The sequence below is a fragment of the Pipistrellus hanaki genome, assembly GCF_964339955.1.
Source record: "Pipistrellus hanaki genome assembly, chromosome: 8".
NCBI classification, from domain to species: domain Eukaryota; kingdom Metazoa; phylum Chordata; class Mammalia; order Chiroptera; family Vespertilionidae; genus Pipistrellus; species Pipistrellus hanaki.
Window position 1 is genome coordinate 32,689,663 of NC_140510.1, and position 24,616 is coordinate 32,714,278.

The following is a 24,616-nucleotide window of genomic DNA, read 5'->3' on the forward strand; positions in this document are numbered from 1 at the left end:
TTGCTTGCTTCCTTTGTAATGTACAGGTTTATCCTACTCTCCCTAGAAAAGAAAGCATTAGGTCTATAAATCCTAGTATGTAGAAAACCTTAGTGAAATCAAATATTTACTCTAGATACAATTAAAACCCCCCAAACAGTGCTATCATTAATTCTACAATGAGTTATATAAATTATTGGTCAAAAAAGAAATATTTCACAGCTTTCCTCATTAATACTGTTTTCTCAATGAAACTACATATCTAACAGATAACATCATGAAAGATGAAAGGAGTTTTAATAATAAGGGAAAAAGATAAGGACAGACTATATGAAAATGAAAAAAAAGTACCTTGTATTCCATTAATCCCTAAAATGATTTTTAATAAAGCACTGAAAGACCTGGCCTGTTCCTTTTGGTTTTGATTTATTGTTGTATGCTTCAGAAGAGATGAAATGTGTAAGCATTTGTCTTTTATGGGGAAATATCCCCTAATAGTTTCTGGACACACTGAGGAGGCAAGGTCACATTCAGGGCATTCAGTGACCTAGATTCGGATTACAACAAAGCTACAAAGTATTTGTGAGACTTTTGTCAGGTTATTTTCTATGTTGATGCAATTTTTCCATTCATAAAAGTAAAGGCATTAATTGGTCTGTAAGGCACCTCTCTTCTCTGTGATACTATGAATATTATTATATATACAGTGTAAAATAAGGGAATAGAAAATGTGTACTCACGTATAACTTTGTCCATGGTGGCAAGAAGCATGGTTTCTTAAGGGTCCTGGTTTCTTAGTATGTGCCATAGCCGATATCAGTAATTTCCCCTTCCTCTTTGCCAGCTTTCACCTCTCCTCCCCACATCACTGCACCGAATGCCTCTGTAGACATAATTCTACAAAAAGGAAATTGGGTTAACTGTCCAGGGAGTAAGTTACAATGCTGGTACCAGGAACCTAAGCCATCTGGAAACTAATGAAACAGGGGTTGCCATGAGAAAATAGATGCTAAATCTACCCAAGGTGGTTATCTCTCAGGAAGAGAAATTTTAAAAAAAGTGTTAATGCACATATGCTGTCCCCAAGCACAGACTATAATAGTTCAGCAAGTGGAAGTGCATGGAGTAGGTTGGATTGGCAAGGGAGCATCATGAAGTGGTAGAAGCTGTGGGCATGTTGCTTAAATAAGTCATAATGAACACTAAAGAGATTTGTCCAGGTCAAGTCCAGAGCTTACATGTAGCAAAGAAATAACTGATTAAGTATGGATTTCTATTTGTTAAATCAAAAATTGTAGTTTTTAGTTAATTTATTTGAAGGTAACATTTAAAATTTATTTAGCATATAAAACTTATCTACAAAAGTCTCCACATTTAAGTATTTATTGTTTGTTGTTATCTATTTCAGAGAGGAAGGGAGAGGGAGCGAGAGATAGAAACATCAATGATGAGAGAGAAAGAATCATTGATTAACTGCCTCCTACACACCCCCTACTGGGCATTGAGCCCACAACCAGGGAATGTGCCATGACTGGGAATTGAACCCGACCTCCTGGTTCATAGGTGGGTGCTCAACCACTGAGTCATGCTGGCCTGGCTCCCCATTTAAGTATTTAATCAGGTTGTCTTAAATCTTAAATATGAGTTAAAAGGGAAAGCCATTATACTGATATTCAAATTATTTTTCAGATTTTTAAAATAAAGATCTAAAAATTTTAATAAAGAAATTAAGTAAACAACCCAGACTGGTTTATCTCAGCCCTTGACTGAAGGATCATGGGTTTAATTCCAGGTCAAGGGCACTTATCTCAGTTGCAGACTTCATTCCTGGCCTCCCAGTTCAGGGTTTGTCCAGGTGGCAACCAACTGATGTGTTTCTCTCATGTAGATTTCCCTCTCTCTCCCTCCCTCTCTCTCTCTCTCTCTCTCTCTCTCCTTCTCCCTCCTTTTTACTCTCTCTAAAAATATCAATGGAAAAAATATACTCAGGTTAGAATTTTAAAAAAATAAATAAATTAAACATGTACCATGTTTTAGACAGCCCAATACACTAGATATCAGCACTATGCAGAGGCTGCTGGGCAGATACTAAATCTATTTGGAAGTAATTGTATTCACTATTTCTCTTCATTATGTAATTATAGATGGGTAGTTGCTCTACTTTGCTGGAATTCATTACTTAATTTTTAATAAATCATTTGGAAACTGTCTTAGTTCAGGTAAAAGTATTTATCACCCAGATTCTCATTCTTCAATAACAATGGCTGCTCTTAACTAGCATTACATTGAAATGAAGAACAGATACATTTGACATTTTGATATTACATGCGGTCACTGAAGCATGATGTTTGATGTTACATTTAGCAATAACATTTGAGACTCAGGGCATTCATGAAGTGTTCATGATAGGAAGGGCAGAGTTGACACATAGAGATTGCATTGACTTCAGTTATTCATTAAAATTCAGAAAATGCTCCAGGATAAGCTTGTTCTTTATATTTTTTAGGTAAAAAGAGAAGTTTACACTCTTCTGTGTATGTATAGTGAGAGAGAGATAGAGAGAATGAAATATATACTATATGTTATCAGGGCAAAATACTTATATGGTTAAAAAGAGCAGACAAGTTTTAAAAAAGAGCATTTTCAGGCAGCGGTTAACGATGGGTAACGGAAACCGCACAAAGTGAATTTGATTTGTGGGCAAAAACTTTATTGCAAATAAATTTTCTGCAGTTGTGATAATGTTTTATATCTTAATAGGAGTTTAGGCTACACAGATGTCAGCACTTAACAAAGCTTAGGAAATGCACACTTAATATTTGTGCATTTCATTGTATTTAAGTTTTACATTAAAAGAAAACTAGACTTAAGATCAAATTCTAGTTAATAAGCATGATGCAAAATATATTGGGGAGTTTGAAATTCATTAAATAATATGGGTAGAGGGCCTCATAGGAGAAATAAACATGACAGAATAACAAGGGAAGCAACATGACAGAACTACAAGAGGGAACTAATCCTACCAGACATTAAAACATAGCTCTATAATTAAAACAGCTTAACAGTGGGCCATAGATAAAGATGCAAATGGAATGAAACAAAAAGTAAAGAGATAAATGTAGGAATAAGTGGAAGTTTAATATATGATAAAAGTAACATCTCAAGTGACTGTCCTAGTGCTGATAGTGAGGCTGGGATAACTGGTTAGTCATTTGGATGTGTCTGTCACACATCAATGATTCTCTCTCTCTCCTCTCTCTGGCTCTCGCTCTCCCTCTCGCTCTCTCTTCTCCTCCCACCACCACTTCCCTTCCCATCTGTACTCAGTGGAAACTAATGTGGAGATAAAAAAGTATTTTTTATTAATTAACTGGGTGTGGAGAAAAAAGGAATTTATGATTCATACAGTCTTAACTATTTCTTAATTCAGCAGCAATTAAACCTTGTTATTACTCTTTGTTATTTTAAAATTTTTATTTTAGTTGTTAATGCAAATTGATTTCTATGCTTTAATTTCTTCACTTATTTTATACATGAGACTTTGATTTTAATTTTGTTATTATTTATGGAATATATATATATATCATATATGGTATTTAAGTTTTATACCACATGAACAAGGTGTTATTATTTATGGTTTATATATATATATATATATATATATATATATATATATATAATCCATAATATAATATATGGTATTTAAGTTTTATACCATAGGAATAATATAATATATGGTATTTAAGTTTTATACCATAGGAAGCAAGGTGTAATTTTCCCTGTAGCATTTCCTTAATGTCAAAAATGTATGATATTTAATTTCAGCATATTATTGAGTATAATCTATATTGATTTATATATAATGATTTTAGAAAAATATAGTTATATGTGGATATGTAGATATATAATGCGTTATAGTAAACAAAACTAAAACATTGTCTGTGCCAAAGTAAAAAAAAAAAACACAAAAAAAACACAGTAAATTCTCGGAAAGCCCACATACTTTACTCCATACACAGAGACTCTTCACATTGACCCCATTCCAATGAAGTGTAATGACCTGCCTAAGTTTTTCCCCACTATTCATTCTATCCCCAATTCTTTGTTTGTTTGTTTGTCTGTTTTTTTTTTTTGTTTTTTTTTTTAATCCTCACCCGAGGATATTTTTCCACTGATTTTTAGAGAGAGTGGAAGGAATGTGATTGGTTATCTCCCGCATGCACCTGACTGGAGTCAGGGAAGCATCCTGCAAAGGAAGTACATGCCCTGGACCAGATTTTAAGGGCCACTGAGCCAAACTGGCTAGGGCCATATCCCCAGTGCTTAATCTAAAGATGAAGCGGTGCCTCTGGAAACAGAGCGAGTCATCTTTATATCCAGGATAATTAAGTGGTGTCTAGGCTTAGGGCATCCCTGTAGAGTTGTCTGGAGTGTGTGCAGCACGAAGACATCCAGCTGAAGGGCTGAGTGGGTGCTCTTGCTTATGAGGCTGTGCACTTTGCTGAGTGGCTATTTCTCACTGGAAAAAAGAGGGTTTTTTTCTGGGCATAAAGGTCTAATATGCTTTTAAGTCTGTATGGCAGGACTCCACTGTTCAGAAGGGATGTATTTTTCTAATCACACAAAGGACAGTATAGTCTGATGATGGCCCTGATTCTAGTTCAACAAGCCCATTCATATCTTGCTTGATCCTAGTGCCTCTCATAGTTAAGATATTGATCCTATGATCGAGCTCCTATGTTATACCTGATTCATGAACTGTTTTCTGAGCTTACATATCAGTATCTTTGCCCTAATAAAAGCAGAAGCCTAGTGTCTTCATGAGTGAAGTATTTTCTCTCTCTGAACATACAGGTACTGTGTTGTTCTATTTCTGAATTCATCAACTGGAGTTGGTCCCTTTATCTGATACTAGGCCCCACAAATATCATCAAATTTTCTTCTACTATATTTTTATTTTGCTTGTTTAGGCACCACCTGGCAATGCTTTCGCCCCTGACCCGCACCAGGCTATTCTTGACATAGACTTTAGCATCATCAATAACAATTCTCTCCAGAGACAGAAGTTCACTTGACCAGTTTGAACTTCCTTTTATTTATCTATAATTCCATCTTCCCTCAAGAATGCCTGATTCATAATCGACATGTTGCTTAGTGTGTGTGTGTGTGTGTGTGTGTGTGTGTGTGTGTGTGTGTGTATATATATTTGATGAGTACAGTAGTCCCTATTATCCAAGAGATCATCTTCTAAGACCTCCAGTGGATGCCAGAAACCACAGAAAGTACTATGCATACCACCTTCCTCCCCCCATATATACAAAAGAAAGTACTTTATGGCATATCCAAATTTGGCATATCCAAATTGCTAACATACACCACTGCTCTTCTGCTCTGGGGCAGTTATTAAGGCAAGTGAGATTTACTTGGGCACAAGCCTGTGATACTGCTACAGTCAGTTTGATAACCGAGAGGACTACTATGTGATTAACGGGCAGGGAGGGTATACGGCATGAATGAGCTGGATGTAGGGATGATTCACGGCTGAGTCAGGAATGAGCTGCATGGTGAGAGATTTCATCATACTACTTGAGTGTGCAATTTAAACCTTATGAATTGTTTATTTCTGAAATTGTCCATTTAATATTTTCAGGCAGCGGTTAACGATGGGTAACGGAAACCGCACAAAGTGAAGTCGTGGGAAAGGGAGGACTGTTGTAAACAAAGACTTAATATTCAAAGACGTCTATAGCTAGATGGTTACAGCATTTATTAAAATAAATAGATAAGACATACTGAAGTTTAGGAAAGTGAACAGTTGACTATCCTTGGAGAAAATTTGGTTTCATAGGGGAGGTTGATTGAGCCTTACCAGGAAGGATAAGTGTGTTATTCAGGGAAGAAAGCATTCCAAACAGGAGGAATTTAGAGATGGAGAGATACCTGTGTGAGAGAGAGCTTTGTTTCCTGCAGGGACTTTGAGATGTTCAATATTGTTGAAGAGTTAAATGCCACTGAGAGGAGATCACATGAGTGGTGCTGAGCCGTATCAGGAGGAGCCTTTGGATTATAGCTGTAGGCAATGAAGAGCCATTGGAAACATTTTAATAAAGGAGAGGCTGTTTGGATCTTCATTTAGGTCTCCACTGAGGAGGTTATACTTCTGGCATCAAAAATGTTCTACAAATGCACCACTGTATTGACTCCATGACATAACTTAAAGAAGAGGCGGTTGGTCTACAAAGAGGATACAGTAGAAGGGAAGAATTAGAAAGATACTAAAGGAGGCATTATCAGGATTCTGTGACTCATTGAAATCACCATCATAATGTTAGCATCTAAGTTTCTGGCTTTGAACCTATGTGGCTGGTGGCTTCATTATCTTGGAGAGGTGAAACACATGAGGGCCCGCTGGCTGGTGTGACTCTGGTTAAATGTCAACCAATGAAGCAGGGTGTCATGCTCTGATTTTTGGTTAGGTCACATGCCCAGGTTGCAAACTCAATCCCCAGCAGGAGACATGCAAGAGTCAGCTGATCAATGATTCTCTCTTATCATTTTTGTTTCTGTCTCTCCCTCTCCCTTACTTCTGAAATCAGTAAAAATATATTTTAAAAAACATAGAAAAAACAAACTTGAGGCTAAGGATGATGAACTGACTTGGATAAGCCCATCAATGAAGGCAGAAACAAAAGCCTGGTCCAGATTCCAGAACTATTGATAAAAAATTTAGTGTTATTTTTTTTCACTAACAAATGTAAGAATTTAAATGTATAAATGCATTAGCGAGTAATTTTGTTGCAAAATACTTCCACTACAGTTATCACATTCAATAAACACGTTTATTTTAGACAACTCATTGTTAAATACTTTCTTAACTCTTTCATGAATTAGTTACATTCAGAGGTCACTCACAGAAAGGGAATAAGCTCATAGCCTTGTGTTCCAAAACAACAAAGGTCACAGCATTTACTTGAATGTCATTCTTTTACTTTTAGCTACAAAGTTGATTTACATTGTTAATTTCTAAATACAGGACAGTTCTTCAAATAGAAAGAATATATAATTTACTTGTATCGTACTTATTTTTATGTCTTAAAAAAGATTGTTTATTAACTGTTGACATCATGGAAATAACTCCAATGGGACTATATGATTGCCATTTATTTGGTAGAAATTACATCTATGATGTTTTAGTTTTTAATATAAACCAGATGTCAGCTGAGTGTACTCAGTCTATTAAAGTCAAGATGAGGTCAGTTTAAAGCCCAAAGGAATTATCTGATGAAGTCCAGAGCTCTTCCTAAAATTTATTCAACTTCCTCAGTGGACTTAGGATTTTTTAGTAATTGCTTTTGTCACTGCTTTCTCCATTTCTCACAAAGCAATCCAAATACTAAACCTGGCTTCTTTCTAAAATTAGAGACATAGTCATGCAACCACTACTGCAGTGCATTTGAGAGTAGGGCACTTGATGAACAATAGGAGAGTTGGGACTGCCTTACAACATTGTAGTCCAACATGAACTTTAGACAGAACTCATCTTTAAAATATCCTCCAGTTATCACAACACTGAAGAAAGTCCACTGGCTACTCTCGGCATCGTGCTTGCTCATCACCTCTCTCTACACCTTTTTATTCCTTTCTTTACTGTACCTCACCTCCTTTACTGTACCAGCCCATCCTATTATAGCAAAACAAAGGCTCCTCTCTTCTAATTCAAAGCAGTTAGACTTTGTTTCCTGGGATTGCATGTCTTCAGGCTCCTGCCTGCCTCTCCAGATTCCTTGTCTAGGAATTCTCCATAACAAATAATGTCTAGGAATTCTTAAGAGGCAAAGAACCAGATAGAACTGCAGCTTTTGAGAGCTAGCTTCCTCACTTAGAAGGAAGCTACTTAACTGATCTGAATAGCAAGATCTTTATTTATCAAATGGGTATAATAACATAACTAGTTCATAAGGAATATTACAAGGATTATCAACTGCTTACTTCACAAAAGACCACCAGAATAACCACCAACTTGTCAGTTCTAGAAGGAGGCTATTTATATAGGTGGATGTTTATAGAGATTGGGGTCTAGGTCTAAGTGGTTTATGACTGGTTTTTCAACATAAAAATTTTATTGGGATTAATCAAGTATATGATGGAATAATTTAGGACAGGTGAGTAGAATGAGGTTGGAGTCTTGAGGTGAATTGATAAGCAAGAAGTTTGTCTAGTTAAGATATATTGTTTTGAGCAATTTATGTGTAGATTGGAAGTTCTGAAAGCATACATTAAAGCTATTTATAAGTTTACCAGAGGCTCAGTGCACAAATTCCTGCATCAATAGGGTCCCTCAACCTGGCTTGTGGGATTGGGCCAAAACTGGCTCTCTGACATCCCTCCAAGAGTCCTGAATTGTGAGAGGGTGCAGGCCAGGCTGCAGGACCCCACCAGTGCACAATAGGGACCAGGAGGGACCGTAGGAGGGCTCCAGGGCATGTCCAGCCCATCTAACTCAGTCCCAATCAGCTGGACCCCAGCAGAAAGCTAGCCTACTGGTCAAAGTGCCTGGCCCCTGGTGGTCACTACATGTCATAATGACTGGCCAACTGGTTGACTGCCTGCCCCCTGGTGGTCAATGCATATAATAATGAGCAGTTGAGCAGCCTTAGCATATCATTAACATATTATGCTTTGATTGGTTGAATGGATAACCAGACACAGCATATTAGGCTTTTATTATATAGAATAGCATTGTCATAGTCCTGATAATTAACCACTGAGGCTCAAATGGGATGGCCCATATAAAATATATAGTATAATGAATACATGTATAGTACAATGAATATATATATATATATATATATATATATATATATATATATATACACACACACACACACACATATATATATATATATATATATTGTAATGACTATATAGTACAATGAATATAGTACAAAAATATATAGTATAATGAAGAGTTCAATAAATGTTTGACACTTAGTACTAGCTTTCTTATTATGTTATTGAAGGCTGGTGCACAGATTTGTGCACCAGTGGGGTCCCTCCGCCTAGCCTGTGGGAATTGGGCCAAAACCAGCAGTCTGACATCTCCCGAGAGTGTGAGAGGGCGCTCTGCAAAGTTGTCAATTGGCAGTTCTCTGCACTGAGCGTCAACCCCGTGTTGGTCAGTGTTGGCCAGTCACTTAGCCATATATATATATATATATATATATATATATATATATATATATATATATATATATTAAATCAGGGTTTGAATGCTGGAGGATTGGGCCTAGCTCTGGCTGAGAAATCAAGGTTTGATAATAACCCACAGGAAGCAAGTAGTGGTGGGCAGTCCCAGCTTTGGTTAGTAAGTAGAGAGCTTATGGATATTCAAGGCAGGGCAAGAAGCAGAGACCTCAGCAGGCAGACAGAACATCATTCTCTGAGCTCCTCCAGCAGAAAATAATAAGCAGAGACTAAGGTAAGCAAGAAAGAAGATTTAATAGTGGGCAGCCACAGCCAGCCAAAGAAATTTTAGATTAGGGCAATAAATGATTTAGAAGGACTACAAAGAAAAGATGATGGACTTTTGTTCCACATTGCTACCTTGGACAAACAAGTAAAGCAGTTCTTAAGCCAGGAAGATCTAGACGCCACATCTATTATTGAAACTGCTTTGGAAGTGAAGAATACAGTGGAAACCTGACCACAGGAACTAAGTATCAGAGATAGATTATTAGAACATGGCCATGGTCAGAATCCTAGCAGAAGCAAGATGGACCCATATAACATATGAACCTTATCTGTATTTTATACAGTGTTTCATAATAAAAGGATAGTGTAATAATAAGTGAATTTCACAGAATTCCTTTATAATTTCATTTGTTTTCCTCAAAGTTCATCTAAAGTAGGTATGGCAGCAGTGTTACTCAAATTTAGGTGATGATAAAACTGAACCTTAAAAAGAGTCTGTTGCCAAAACCAGTTTGGCTCAGTGGATAGAGCTTCGGCCTGCGGACTGAAAGGTCCCAGGTTCGATTCCGGTCAAGGGCATGTACTTTGGTTGTGGCACATCCCCAGTAGGGGGTGTGTAAGAGGCAGCTGATCGATGATTCTCTCTCATCAATATTTCTAACTCTCTATCCCTCTCTCTTCCTCTCTGTAAGAAATCAATAATATATATATATATATATATATATATATATATATATATATATATATAATTTTTTTTTTTTTTAAGAGTCTGTTGTCAGATCCTAAAGGGCAGAACCGGGGGGCACACATAGGTTTTCCAGACAGAGAACTTGCTCCAGTATGTGTGAATAGGAGTGATGTTACTTAGGTTTGAGTGATGTTATAATAGAATAATTCCTAGACCGATTTTCTTACACTCTGTCCTGTTCCGATCCCTAACTCATTTATTTGCCCTGGGCCTAGAAGACGAAATAACAAACCCAACTGAAGACATGAAAAAAAGAAAGTGGAAAATGTGGTGTTTCTACACCTCTAGTTCAGATAATAACAAAGCAGAGTTATCACTGGGAAGTTGACCTGATGATTCATACAATAGCTTGACTGTGAAGATATATTTCTCAACTCCTTATTAAATATATTTCGTGACATGCAGAATGCTAGATCTTGGAGAGGCAGAGATAAATAAGATTAATCTTCTTTATTCTTTTAAAGAATCCCTTAGTCCATTGGATAAGATAGATTTATTATGAAAGAGTAAAATAAGGCTATAAAGATTGAGGCATATATGCGCTATAGAATTGTGAAAGGAGGCAGAATCACTCTTTGTGGGGTTAGGGACCAATAGAGAAATTACCTGGCTCCCTGGTTCTCTTTCCTCCAGTTTGTTAATCTCTCTCTGAGATCCTTGTGGCATATTTCAGACAGAAGCCAACAAGCAAGGGAGTCTTGGAAGCACATCACTAGCCCAATAATTCTCCCGCCTCACCCACCCACCCAAATGCGTAGAAGAAAACAGAAGTAGCAATGAGTGGCTTTAGTAGCAAATAGGCCAAGGATGAATACATGGTCTATCTGGATTTTAAAATAAAGTTGTTTGGGGAAGATGGATAAAATCTGATTTTTTAAAAAATGAATTATGGAAGCAATTATAACTTATAGGAACTTATTTTTGAAAGGTTTAATACAATGTAAATAGAAATCAATATATAGAAACCCACACACAAAATTAAATGCTTCATTTTTATGAGACCCCAAGCTGTTTAATGATTATGAAAGAACCAGTTTCCTGTTGCCAAAGTCTTCTTTGCATGGATGCATTGGAAAATGATGAAATTTCTCTCTGTACATATGAATGTTAATGATTTGGAAACAGAAGCCATGCGTAATTCTGCAACATTCAGTGCAATTCCTATAGATTTTAATAAGAAGAAGGTTATAGAGGACTTGTATTGTAAATATTTTTAATTACTGTTATTAATCTTCTTTGATTGAGGTGATAAAAGGTAACCACTAACTCACTGAACAACAATCCAACAAGTCATCAAACTACAGTGTTGACAGCCTTTGTTTGTAGTCTTAAATGGATTATGTCTAACTAAACCACTGTGTAATTATGAATCTTTTTGTCCATTTTTCTTTTTATGATGTGGCATATTATATTCAATAGCTTATCTGAAAACAATAGTATGGTTCTAAAAAGGATAAAATTAAACTGTAATAGTCTGTATTCCTGTAATATGTACGTAACCAAAGGGAAAGCTGGTAAATTAGGTACACTATATCACTGTATTTTCATGTTTCAGACATAGGAAACGTGATTCCACCCCTATATCTTCTTGAAAAGAGAATGGGCGGATTTATTTGTCATATATTTATAAATCAACAGCTGATACAGAGAACGCCTGACTGACATGTGACAGAAGAGATTGTAAATTAAGTAGAGAAGACTTTCTGAATCCAGGGTTTACAATTATAGGAAAATGTGACATTAATTTAATCTGCTATAAACATAAACAGATATTAACCTTATGTATATTATTTTATAAGGTTGATGTAAGCAAAAAGGTTTTATTTATATACCTACATATATATTAATATATATGTAGGTATATAAATATACTTATATATAATATACTTACATTAAAAAAATGTTATTATTTTTTTCTTAAAATCCAGAATTTCTGTTCATTAACTTTCGGTAACAGTTTTCAATTTTGGCTGTACATTCAAGCATTCAAATCCCCGAGGGAGGTATATTTCAAAATCCCATTACACATGACCAACCCAGACACTGAAATCATAATCTCTGTTGCTGAAATTCACACATCAATGTTTTTGTTTTTTTAAGCTCATAGGATGATTCTAATTGCAGCCAAATTAAGTGGTACAAATATATCATTACAGAATTAAAAGGAAATAAACTTTCACTTCAAGCATTAGAGATTTAGCATGTCATACTATGGTGTAAATATGAAATATTGCTATGATAATACTTATGATTTTCCTAGAATACCAGATTTCAGGAACTTAATTGGACTAGTAGGCATCAGCTACTCCTTCCAAATTGATGAAAATTTCTAGTGCAGTCTGCTACTTTTACTCTCATTGTGCTCCCACCAGAATGTCAATTTGTCCATCTCATTTAGATGTTTATATAAGAGAAAAATAATCTCTTGATAAAACAGACTGCTAAAAGAGTATTTGGTCTGTATGTACATAATTTTAATGAAAGTTGATTTTTTATGCTCAGTTTTAATGAAATGATACTTGGGGGAAAATTATTTCTCTCTCTCTCTCTTTTAAATTGATTTCAGAGAGGAAAGGAGAGGGAAAGAGATAGAAATATCAATGTTGAGAGAGAATCATTAATCGGCTGCCTCCTGCACACCCCGAATGGGGAGCTAGCCTGCAACCTGGGCATAAGCCCTGGCCAGGATTTGAGCCATGACCTCCTGGCTCTTAGGTCGATACTCAACCACAGAGTCATGCTGGCCAGGCTTATTTCTCTATTTCATAATATATATATATATACACACACATATATATATTTTTTTGAGTGTAAGATTAAGTTATATTTTTGTATGATTTAAATGTGTGTGTTTTTTCTAATTTTTCAGACACCAGTAAATGTTTAATATAGCATATACCCTGGGAAAGAAAGCATTATTGTTACTAGTATTAAATAATATGTTACTTCATTATTATCATTATTATTAATTTATGACCCAGAGTATTGAACTAGCTCTCAGACTTGAGACTTGTATTCTATGAAATCAAGATTGGAATTCTTCAGCTTTGAAAATCCTTTCCAATTCCAACATTTGGAGATCAAGTAATATCTAACACTGATTCTAGATTATATACTTTATTCTTATCATGTAAAATATATAAAACCTGAGGTGAATAGTGTTGAAGTTATTCTTGTAATATTACAAAGAAGAAGTTGTTTGCCATCTGTCAGGGAGAAGAGAGTATTAGAGTTTCAAACTCTACGAGCTTAGAAACTAAATATATTAAAAAAACAAAACAAAACATTAAACAAAATATTAAGTACTTTTTCTGTACTAAACAAAAAAAATTATTATATTCACCTGTTCTAAGATATGCATTTTGAATAGTTTTATAGTCGATGGTTAGTTGCAATCATTGTCTACCATTTGGCAGTTGTTATGTAGCCACTATATTTTAAGCTGTGTGAACATGGCCATGGCTGTTCATATAGTCATGCTTCAATGAAGTTTTGTGTGCTGATTATACTACATATGTAGAATTGTCATCTGACATTTCTTCAGATATATGACAGTAAGATTCTGTTGGGGGGGAAAGTTATTGTCTGAAAAGAAAGGTAAGGAGATCACAACAAGAATTAAAATTCTATGATGAAGCAAATATTTATTGTTAGAACAATTCTGTATTTTCTTGCTAGTCAATAGCTGACTGATTTATATAACTTTGCTTCTTATCATGTCTATCAGGGATCAACAGAGGGAACATCACCAGAGATCTTATTAGAAATACAGAAACTTGGGCCCATCCCAGACCTACTAAATCACAATCTGCATTTTCTCAGGATTCCCATTTAATTCCTTCACATTTTAAAGTTAGAAAACACTTTACAGTACCAAGGAAGATACACAAAAAACATGAAGCTGATTTCATATTTTGTTACTGAGATAAGTGCTAATGATGTCTCTCATATGTTAAGCAATTCAGCCTAAAGCAAAGAGAAAACCCTTAGAATAGGTGGCAGATGATTAATGACCATGACTTTGAGTGTCTTTTCATATGTCTATTGGCCATCTGTATGTCCTCTTTGGGATGGGAATGCAGACTGGTACAGCCACTGTAAAAAAAAAAAAAACACTATGGAGTTTCCTCCAAAAAAGTAAAAATGGAACACCTTTTGACCTAGTGATCCCACTACTGGGAATCTACCCAAAGAAACCAGAACACTAATTTGAAAGAGTATATGCACCCCATTGTTCAGTGAAGCATTATTTACAATTAGCCAAAATTTGGAAACAGCCAAAGTGCCCATCAGTAGATAAATGGCTTAAAAAGCTGTGGTACATTTACACAATGGAATAGTACATGACAATAAAAGAGAAGGGAATCTTTCTTACCTTTTATGACATCGTGAATGCACCTAGAGAACATTATGCTAAGTGAAAAAAGCGTCAGAGAAAGACAAATACCATATGATCTTACTTTTATGTGGAATCTAATGAGCAAAATAATTCAACAAACAAAATAGAAGCAGAAACATAGATAACTGTTGCTACTGATTCATTAGCAATAATGACAATATTCATAGAAATCTGTGTCTAGCCCTGCTGGTGTGGCTCAGTGATTGAGCATTGACCAATGAACCAGGAGGTCACAGTCTGATTCCCGGTCAGAGTACATGTCCAGCTTGCAGGCTTAATCTTGGGGGCATGCAGGATGCAGCTGATCAATGATTCTCTCTTATCATTGATGTTTCTATCCCTCTCTCCTTTCCTCTCTCTGAAATCAATAAAACATATATTAAAAATCAATGTCCAAACCATTTTAAAAGATTATTCTATGGTATAAGCTTTATTTAAGTGTTAAGTAGATTCTAGTGATAATAAACAGTATGTCACAGTTCATTTGAAAAGAATAATTATTTTTTCATTTTTTAGTGGTACCTAAAATTAGGGTGTACCTTACCATAGGTGAAAGAATAGCTTTGATGAAATACAGGCAATAATACCAGTTCAGTGTAACACAAATCTATCAGAAACAATGATTATCCTAGCTCTTGCTGATGCATATATACCATTGCACTTGAGGTAATTAGATAAACTGACATAGAAAATGATTGATGTGTATAACTTAAGAATTATTCTATAATTTTTATTGTTATACAAAGTTTTCTTTGATAAATAACTTTTCACATGGGAACAAGAGGAATAATTAATAAAAACATCCACATTTTATGTTTATGCTATATTTAATAATGATAGTGTAAAGGTTCTGTAAGTATACATAATAGCTGCATTAATAATAATAAAGTTCAATATAGCTTTGTCACATATTATGAATAAAAAATTAACATTTGTGAGTGCATTTTTTAACCACAAATAGAGGATGATAGGAATAGTTTAGGAAGGTAGATCCAAGTGTCTGCTTTTTATTTTGACCTTTTAAATGATTTATCTATATTAACATGTCATTCATATTTTCTTTGTTGGCATCTAATATAGTGTACAAAAATTGATTTAAATTTCATCACTTTATTATAAATGATACTGAGTAGTCTTTATAGCCTATTATCCTTGGGTTAAAGCCAGTTGTCATTGACTGTTAGATTGCTTTCCGCCTGCATTTCCAGTTTTACTTCTTTATTGATGATGATGATGATGATGATGATGATGATGATTACCATCCTTTTTCCTTAGCATGCCGAAAGAGATGGGGTGTGATGAGGCTGAAGAATTGAGAGTTGAGGAAAATCATGGAGCGAACCATTCTTACTTATCAGGATGGCTTTCTAAGTTCATATAGTGCTGAGCTGCCTGGGGTTACGAGTTAGTTGATGAAGCACATAGAAACTACTTGAATCTTGCTGGCAGAATGGGAAGAGATGACTATGAGTCAAACTACCTTTTTGCACTACATTTTTCTTTTCTTGTATGCCCAATGTCATGTATTATGGGTGTTTAATGTTTTACAAATAAATATATGATGAAGGAAAAGTATATTCATATAATTTTTAGTTCAAGTATATGTACATTCTTGTCTGGCTATATTGCAGGAGACTTCACTGAGCAGGTGAAATTTAAACTACTTTAAAAGATGGTTAAACTATCAGTAGATAGACAATCAGTATTTGTTTTCTTATATGCTTTTAACTCCCACATTTTATTGGATTTTTTCCGCATTCACCCATGAATGAGACTAATTATAACAATGCTTGTTTTGTGTCATGTATTAAGTTGTTCATGAGTGGCAAGAAATGTTGGATTCATTTTATTTGGTGGAATGATTTTATTTCCATAGCTCTTCAGAATATTTTATATGAAAAAATAATTAAGGTAAATAAACTTTAATCTCGCTATGGATACCCAGGGACTTTTTTTTTTTTTAATTCTATAATGATGATGTAAAATCACATGACAGAAATGTCTGAACGTTGACAAGTTCATGGGGGTAAGAAACACCTGCATGTTAAACTTCTGATACTAGTAGAGCAGTATGCATATTATTTATCCAAATGTACCTTTTTTAATTGATTGCCTGAAAAGTAAAATCTGGGCTGCTTTGCACAAGCAAAGTTAATTTTTTCTTTCAAGACATCGAGTTCTAATAGTAATAACAATTATGGATGCGCTCCAGGCATCAGCAGCATCTGAATAACATGAAAGTTTTCTTAAAAATACAGAATCTCAGGCTATATAACCCAGACCTGCTGAATAAGAATGTGCATTTTATTTTATTACTTTTTAATATTTTTAAATTTATTTTAGAGAGGAAGGGAGAGGGAGAGAGAGATGGAAACATCAATGATGAGAGAGAATACTATTAATTAATTGGCTGCCTTCTTCTTGTCCCACACTGGGGATTGAACCTTCAACCCAGCATGTGCCCTGACTGGGAATCAAACCCTGACCTACTGGTTCATAGGTCGATGCTCAACCACTGAGCCATGCCCAACAAGCCAGAATGTGCATTTTAACAGAGCCCTATTTCCATTAAAGTTTGAGAAGTGCTGGTGGCCTATTCTCTGTCCTGATCTCAGATTTGTTTATGTAGCACTAATTGAGAATCTATACAATACATCCTGGCTTTTCCAACAAAGGAGACGTGGTTCCTACCATTCTCAAGCAGAATGGAAAGCATGCATGGCTAGATTTTGGAATAGAAAAATAATCTGTTTTACATGCTTCAAAATTCTGTGGATGTATGCCTTTTCTGTGTTCTCATGACTTTTTGAGTTTTATACAATAATTGTCCTTTTTTCAACAATGAATAAAATTACATCCACTAAATGAATTCAGCTGTCCCTGTTGTACCTGGTCTCCCTGTTGATAGTCTCAGAATGTATTTTAGCTTCCTTAGACTCGTGGAAATCATGCTGCTTGGTTCCCTGCAGGAATTAAAATGAAATATTAGTAATTGTGCATATTTAATTTTCAAAATACCAACTGATTACTCACAGCATTTGTAAAAAGGAAAATTATTGTAGATGTGCATAAAATCTTTCCTTATTGTGGATATTTTTTTATTCCAGCGATCAGAATAAAAAATGAATTATTTATTAACATATCTTTCTTCTTTTCCCCTTTTCAGATGCAAGACGAAGGTCTACCCTGATGAACTTCCAAACACAAGTGTAGTTATTGTGTTTCATAATGAAGCTTGGAGCACCCTCCTTCGAACTGTTTACAGTGTTATAAACCGTTCCCCACACTATTTACTTTCTGAGGTCATCTTGGTAGATGATGCCAGTGAGAGAGGTATAAATGTTTTTCTCACATATTTTTTTAAGTTAGAACACTTTATTATGGTCAAGAAGACAGCTGGGAAATGATCTGTATTTTCCTTGTAATTATACTAACCCTGAAACCACCCCTCATCATCAGTGCATTCCCATCAATGTGTCTAGGCAATCCCAGCTCTAGAGACAAGTAACTAATTATTACAGTTCCTCGCATGATTCCATTGGGTTCTTACTAACCCAGGAAATCTGCCAGAATGACTTTCAAAAGACTTCCTTTTTCGCCCAACTCAACTGCTCATATGATTGGATATTTATATGACTTTATGGATACTTGTCTTTTTTCTTTTTTAGTTCAGGTAAATGCAAAATAACTTACTGAAGGAACCTGCATTTGCCAGTGTGGCTTAGTTTCTCCATTAGAGTTTGATGTATTAATTTTCTATTTTATCCTTTTCTTTGTCAGCCAAGTGACAGGTTTTAATTACTGTACATTAATGTACTCAGGAAGTCTCTATCCTTCATGTCACCCACTGCAAAAAATGTCCACAGAAGTTCACCACCATTTCTGTGTGTTGAGTTTTCATCTGGGCAGTGGTATCACTACGGTGTCTTAAAACAGTTTCAAAACTTCCTGATAAGTTCTTATTGCACATTACAGATTTTCTCAAGTCGACATTAGAGAATTATGTGAAAAATTTAGAAGTGCCAGTAAAAATTATCAGAATGGAAGAGCGCTCCGGGTTAATCCGTGCCCGCCTTCGAGGAGCCGCTGCTTCAAAGGGGCAGGTCATCACTTTCCTGGATGCACACTGTGAATGTACCGTGGGCTGGCTGGAGCCCTTGCTGGCGAGAATAAAGGAAGACAGGTAAGGACTCACGTGTTCTCTCGGCCTGGGTGATGACTGAACCTGCTAGGACAGTGCTGGCTTTCCATCAGAACATCTCTTCCAGGTTGCTATTTTCAGGTGTATTCCTAGCTCTTAAAAAAGCTGTCCCCACCTTTCTCACTGAATAGTGCTGAACATGAATATCTGATTAAGAAATAGTCAAACGATTCAAATAGTAAACATGTTGAATATTCATTTTTAGGGGAAGGAAATCAGTCTAATTGGAAACAGTACAATTTTGTAAATTACATTTGCAAAGCACCTTATTGCATCCTCACAGCTGCTGTGTGAGGTAGGTAATGTAGATATTCTTACTTGTACCTAATAATAGGGAGTAACACATAAATTAAGTAGCTTGCTCCAGTTTTTGGAAGTAATTCAGTTGTTCCTATTCTTAGACTAGTCTTTTTTCTACTAGGTCAGTGGTCAGCAAACCTCGGCTCATGAGACACATGCAGCTCTTTGGCCCCTTGAGTGTTCTAATGCCACTTCTTCAAAATGGACATGCCCCGGCCGAAAACTGACTTCTGCACATCGACCACAAAGCGCCCACAATTGGTATTTTGTGGAAGAGCCACACTCAAGGGGCCAAAGAGCAGCATGTGGCTCCAAAGCCATGGTTTGCCGACCACTGCACTAGGTCAATGTCCTTATTCAAAGTCTAGTTCAAAACCACCTTCAGGATCTTAAAAATAAAAACACATAAATTCCACATTCTGATCATAAAACATACAGAGCATAGCTATAAAAAATGCTTAATTAAACAACATTGCCACTTTGTGCATAAGAGTTATGGAATCTGAAAGATTAAATATTACGTGTAGAAATTAAGAACCTCCTGGTTACCTGAAATTCTCTTTAATAATGAGGCTATGAGGTATGAGCTTTTGCTGAAGATTGGTGATTAACGAGTGTAATTCAACCATGTTGAATACTGTCTGATGTAAAAACATAGTATTGTATACACCTTGCTTGCAAAGTAAGTTCACCTGAAAAAGAAAGGTCTTTCTAGAATTGAAGTTTTTAATTAAGTACTCAAGACCAGAGCTGTGTAGTGTGAGCTAGTCCAGCTATGTTGCTTAAATGGAAAGATTTAATACTGGCCACGAAGATGGATGGATTCTGCCAGTAAAAGGAACCATAGCAGTTGAATGAAGCAGTAGGAACCTTTTAGTCAACTGCGTGTAGTACACAGCTAATAACATTTTTCCACTCTGTCTATTGTAGAGTACTCACAGGAGGGTGAGAATGGCAAAATAAAATGAACTTGGAACATCATAAATGCATTTCTTGGCAACATCCATACATAATGCTGCCTTTTAAAGCATGTTTCATATTCAGCTTAGAGAGTTTTTAATAGAATATTGTTTCAATATGGTCATGCATAGATCATTTACTTTTTAATCTAACAACATATTTAAATTATATTTCTATGTAATGAACTCCACTGTTTTGTTCTATTTGTGAATTCTAAAGTTGCCATAACTAGATAATAAAGTCCTGTTTGAAGTTATTAGATTTAATTTCATCTTTCTACAAATTAAATTACTAAATTTAATAAATAAAGATATTGATTTTGTAGGGACCAGTGTTACCAAGAAGTTTTTCTAAGGGTAGGTGAATTCTACTGACTTCAGAAAACACTAGTCTTTTATTAATTGTGTGGAATATAAAACAGACTCAAAAATAAGTATTAGTGATGTAGGTGTTACCAAAGCAGAATAAATGATGGACAACACTTACTTGCTTTCCACATCTATGTGCGATTCAAGAGCATATTTGTATGTTTACCTTCTTACCAAATATGACAAATAAGTTCTGCTCTTCTGAATTAGCTACAAGAGAGGCAAACTTGGGTAGAAGTATTCATTTACTGTGGAGATGACACAAGTTTGATACTATAATAAGACATATAAGCTGGGAGCATGGGAAGGCACAACATGAGTTAAAAGAGTACCTATTGATCTCCCCTGGCGAACAATTCATTTTACCTAAAAAGCCACCATTAAGAACCCCAAATCTCCTGGCTTTTTCTCTTCAAGAAAAGGTGGGTCAGGATATAAACACCAGAAATTGAAGTTGGTTATCTTTCTGTATCTTAAAAGATGTAGATAGTTACTACAAACTCTTAAGTCTAGGACAATTCACTCAGAAATTGTCATGACCCTAATATCTTTCATGGGAAACATTTATACTGTACTGATAGTTACTATTTTTATTGTTATTTCTGTTTGTTGGTTTTTTGTTATTTGTTCTTGATTTTCTCCATAAAGATTTTCATATTATAAAACTATCTCTTTAATCTAACGTAACCCCTCTGAGATTTGAACTACTAGATCTAATTTGCAATCATCCATTCTCCACTCTCTGTATGCAATTACTTCTCTATAAAAAAAATATAGCTAAAATGATGCATAATATTAAAGCAGCTGTACTAATCACTCTGTGGGCAGAGGTTTTATGAATAATAGACCATGTCCATCCTGCTGATTTAGTACTTAAAATGTTTTTGAAATCAGCTTGAAGATCAATCACTATATCTGATTAGATTATACATGGTAGTATAAAGTTGGCTGAAGGAAGATCTGGTAAAAGGAAATAATCCCTTAGAAAAAAGGACAAAATAAAAACATATTAATGTCACAAAATAGTTAAATTTCAACACATCAACTGTATTGAGTTGGAAGAAACACCTGTAGCACTTAAATTATTATTTATGTGTAAACTGGTTTCACTTCTTCTGCAGGAAAACAGTTGTATGCCCCATCATTGATGTGATTAGTGATGATACCTTTGAATATATGGCTGGGTCAGACATGACTTATGGGGGTTTTAACTGGAAACTGAATTTTCGTTGGTATCCTGTTCCCCAAAGAGAAATGGACAGGAGGAAAGGAGACAGAACATTACCTGTCAGGTATGTAGATGCTATCTTCCTAGGATAACATGTGCGTTCCTGTAATAATTCAGAAGTATTATAAATTTGTGTTCTAATTTTTAAGTCTTTAAAAGTCAGATATTTTCCTCCATACACACATATGTGTCATCATCTTTTACACTATTATCTAAGAATCAATGGCTATATTAAACTTGGTTTAAATTAGCACTAGCAAATTAGCATTGGGAGAAGTAGCCAAATTTCTTTTGAAACTTTGTGTATCCTTATATTAAAAATATATTTATTGTTCATTTTCTGTGTGACATATATGTACTAGCCTCACCAATTAAGGTAGATATATACCTCTCCGAAATGTATATGTTGTTATAGTACAGGTGTATCCAAAATTAAAATAATTTAAGAAATTTTTTAGTAAATATTCTAAATTTACTTGAAGAGCTATCTTCCAGGCAGACACAATAGAAGTATCCATTTAGTCAATTTTACTATATTAATAATTATGAAGGATTTATTTGTTCCAAGTCATTGAGAATAGATACTTAGTTTGAAATATTTACTCATAAAATATGTTTTCCTTAATAAAAAAATGAGAAATATATGCATCTTTAATTTTCTAGATAGTAATTGCCCACTTTATGAACATAAAATTGTCACCTGCTTACTTTAACATATCATTGTGTACTTCTTAACTGCAATAAAAATTTTATTTTCTGGATAATATTTTATGGAAGGATTCACTAGTTTAGCTCTTTAAAGATTTATTTGGCAAATCATCATTTAGTTAGAATAATAGAGAAATACCCTAACATTCTAAAACAATATTTGTAGCCTATTATCTAAACAAGAATGTTTCCTAACCTAATGAAGGATTGACTTATCCATTGGCAAGATTAATTATGTAATGAATTAATTAAAACTAACTAACAATTCACTAATAGAAGGAAACAGCTCTAATTGTTATTGAACAATTAACTTTGAGGCTATTAACCCTCTAAAGGAGGTAGTACTACATCAAAGAGGAAAAAATATGTGGCTACTAACAATTGCATAAAGATGTGAAATTACTACATATCAACATTTAAAGTGTGATTTAGCAGCCCTGAAATCTTGCAGTAATCTGCACATTCACCAAGTCTTATTGATCCTTGCCTTTAATGATTTGAGGAAATACACTATCTCATATTACTATTGTTTATTAGAAATTCTGTTTCCCCACATCATGGTAACATTTAGTGTTAGCTGATTTTTCAACTTCAGATCCCAAGTGAAAACTATCAAAATACTTGAAAAATACACTCAAATATAGATGTGATTTTTCATTTGAAAATGAAGTAATAAAGAATGTGTTAATTTTTTTTTTTGAAACATTGATCATGGAGGAAATAGGATTGTAATCCAGCATAGTCTGAAACTGTCCACCAGGTACACTGCCACTGGGGCCTCCTAGGAGGTACAGGATCAGCCACCATCTGTGCCCTGCCTGGGACCACCTGACACTAGCTGGGAAGTCTGTGTGGGGCCAAGAACTCTTGCTCCTTAGCATATACCTTTCTGGCCAGAATTTCTCTCTTGATTTTTAATGGCCACACGTGGGGGTAAGACCATTCCATTCTGTGTCTCTGCCCCTCATATGATAGAAGTCTTGATGTGGCTTCTTCTGTATATATTTATTTAAAGGACTTCTGTTCAGCTAGATTTCAGGTAGTTATGAATGATGATTGTTTTGTAATTCAGTTGTAATTTTGATATCATTGTGGGCAGTTCCAAGTGCAATATTTACCTATGCCACCATCCTGACCAGAACCTACCTTTATTTTCTCACAGAGGGAAAAGGTAGATAATTAAATGATAGCCAACATTCCTCATAATTTACTGATCTCATTCATGAAAGTAAAGGTTTATGTAGAAATTGGACATTATCTCTCATCTTTTATTAATTAAAACATAAGATGAAATAGCCTACTTGCTATATTTATGTGGCTTTATTGTAGTAACACGGAGAGCTGATAAAAACTAAGTATATTTTATTTGTATCCTTCAGTAACTGCACAGCATTTTACTCTTTAAATTGCTGAAGGAACTGGAGCAAAAGAAAAAGAGAAAGCTATCTTTGCTAATGTTTCTAGATATTTATGGCAAAAGGTTAATTAATGCATGGGTTATGTTGTAACAGCCTGCAGGTAATTTTCATCAGCATAGCTATCATGTGAACTTTCTTTGTACGTATAATCTATTACTTGAAGATGTGATCATTTTTCTCACATTTATGCAAACACATTAATCATTCTAGGTGTTGAAGATACTTTTTTTTTCTTATTTGATTAATAGAATTCTGAATAGCTAAAGTGATTAAAATGAGGTTGAAATTTTAGTTTTCTTAGTGGAATATTTCTTTTAAAAATGTCAGTTAAGAAAGAACTTCCTACTTACTATAATTTGCTAATTTAGTCATCACTTAAAAATATAATCAAGCCTCTTGTATATAGAGAACCAATTTGAACTTGTGACCTAACCTTAGTTATATCACTTTTAAAATAAAGTTTATAATTGTCATTATTATTCTCTTGTCACCTCTAGGCTTTGATATTTCAATTTGATAATAAATGGAGTGTGTGAAATACTTGGTATTGGTGAAGTTATGAGAATGGAATAATAGCACATTTAACCCCTATTATTTAGTTTTCTTCAACCTGTAAACTCCCCTTAATATTTTAGTTGTTAAATGATGTGACTTTTTAGGAATATGCCAATTATAAGTGCAACAATCGAGTAATCAAATTGTTAAACCAGAGGTCATATACCAGGAGTTTGCATGTCAAATATGCCCTGTAGGTGAAGTTTGCTTGGCCTACATAGTGTTTTGAATTTTAAAAATTACCACCACCAAAAAAAAAAAAAAAAAAAAAAAAAAAAAAA

At 34.8% G+C, this 24,616-nt stretch overlaps 1 protein-coding gene across 5 annotated transcripts in view; it reads left to right on the forward strand.

Annotated features, from left to right (window-relative positions):
• Nucleotides 1–24,616, forward strand: part of GALNT13 (polypeptide N-acetylgalactosaminyltransferase 13) — a 445,911-nt gene that overhangs the window by 248,157 nt on the left and 173,138 nt on the right. For all 5 annotated transcript variants that reach the window (XM_084892276.1, XM_084892273.1, XM_084892275.1 and 2 more), the window contains exons 5-7: nucleotides 17,764–17,930; nucleotides 18,573–18,780; nucleotides 21,548–21,718. In XM_084892276.1, the coding sequence (XP_084748402.1) occupies nucleotides 17,764–17,930; nucleotides 18,573–18,780; nucleotides 21,548–21,718 (546 nt within the window). The remainder of the gene's footprint in view (nucleotides 1–17,763; nucleotides 17,931–18,572; nucleotides 18,781–21,547; nucleotides 21,719–24,616) is intronic.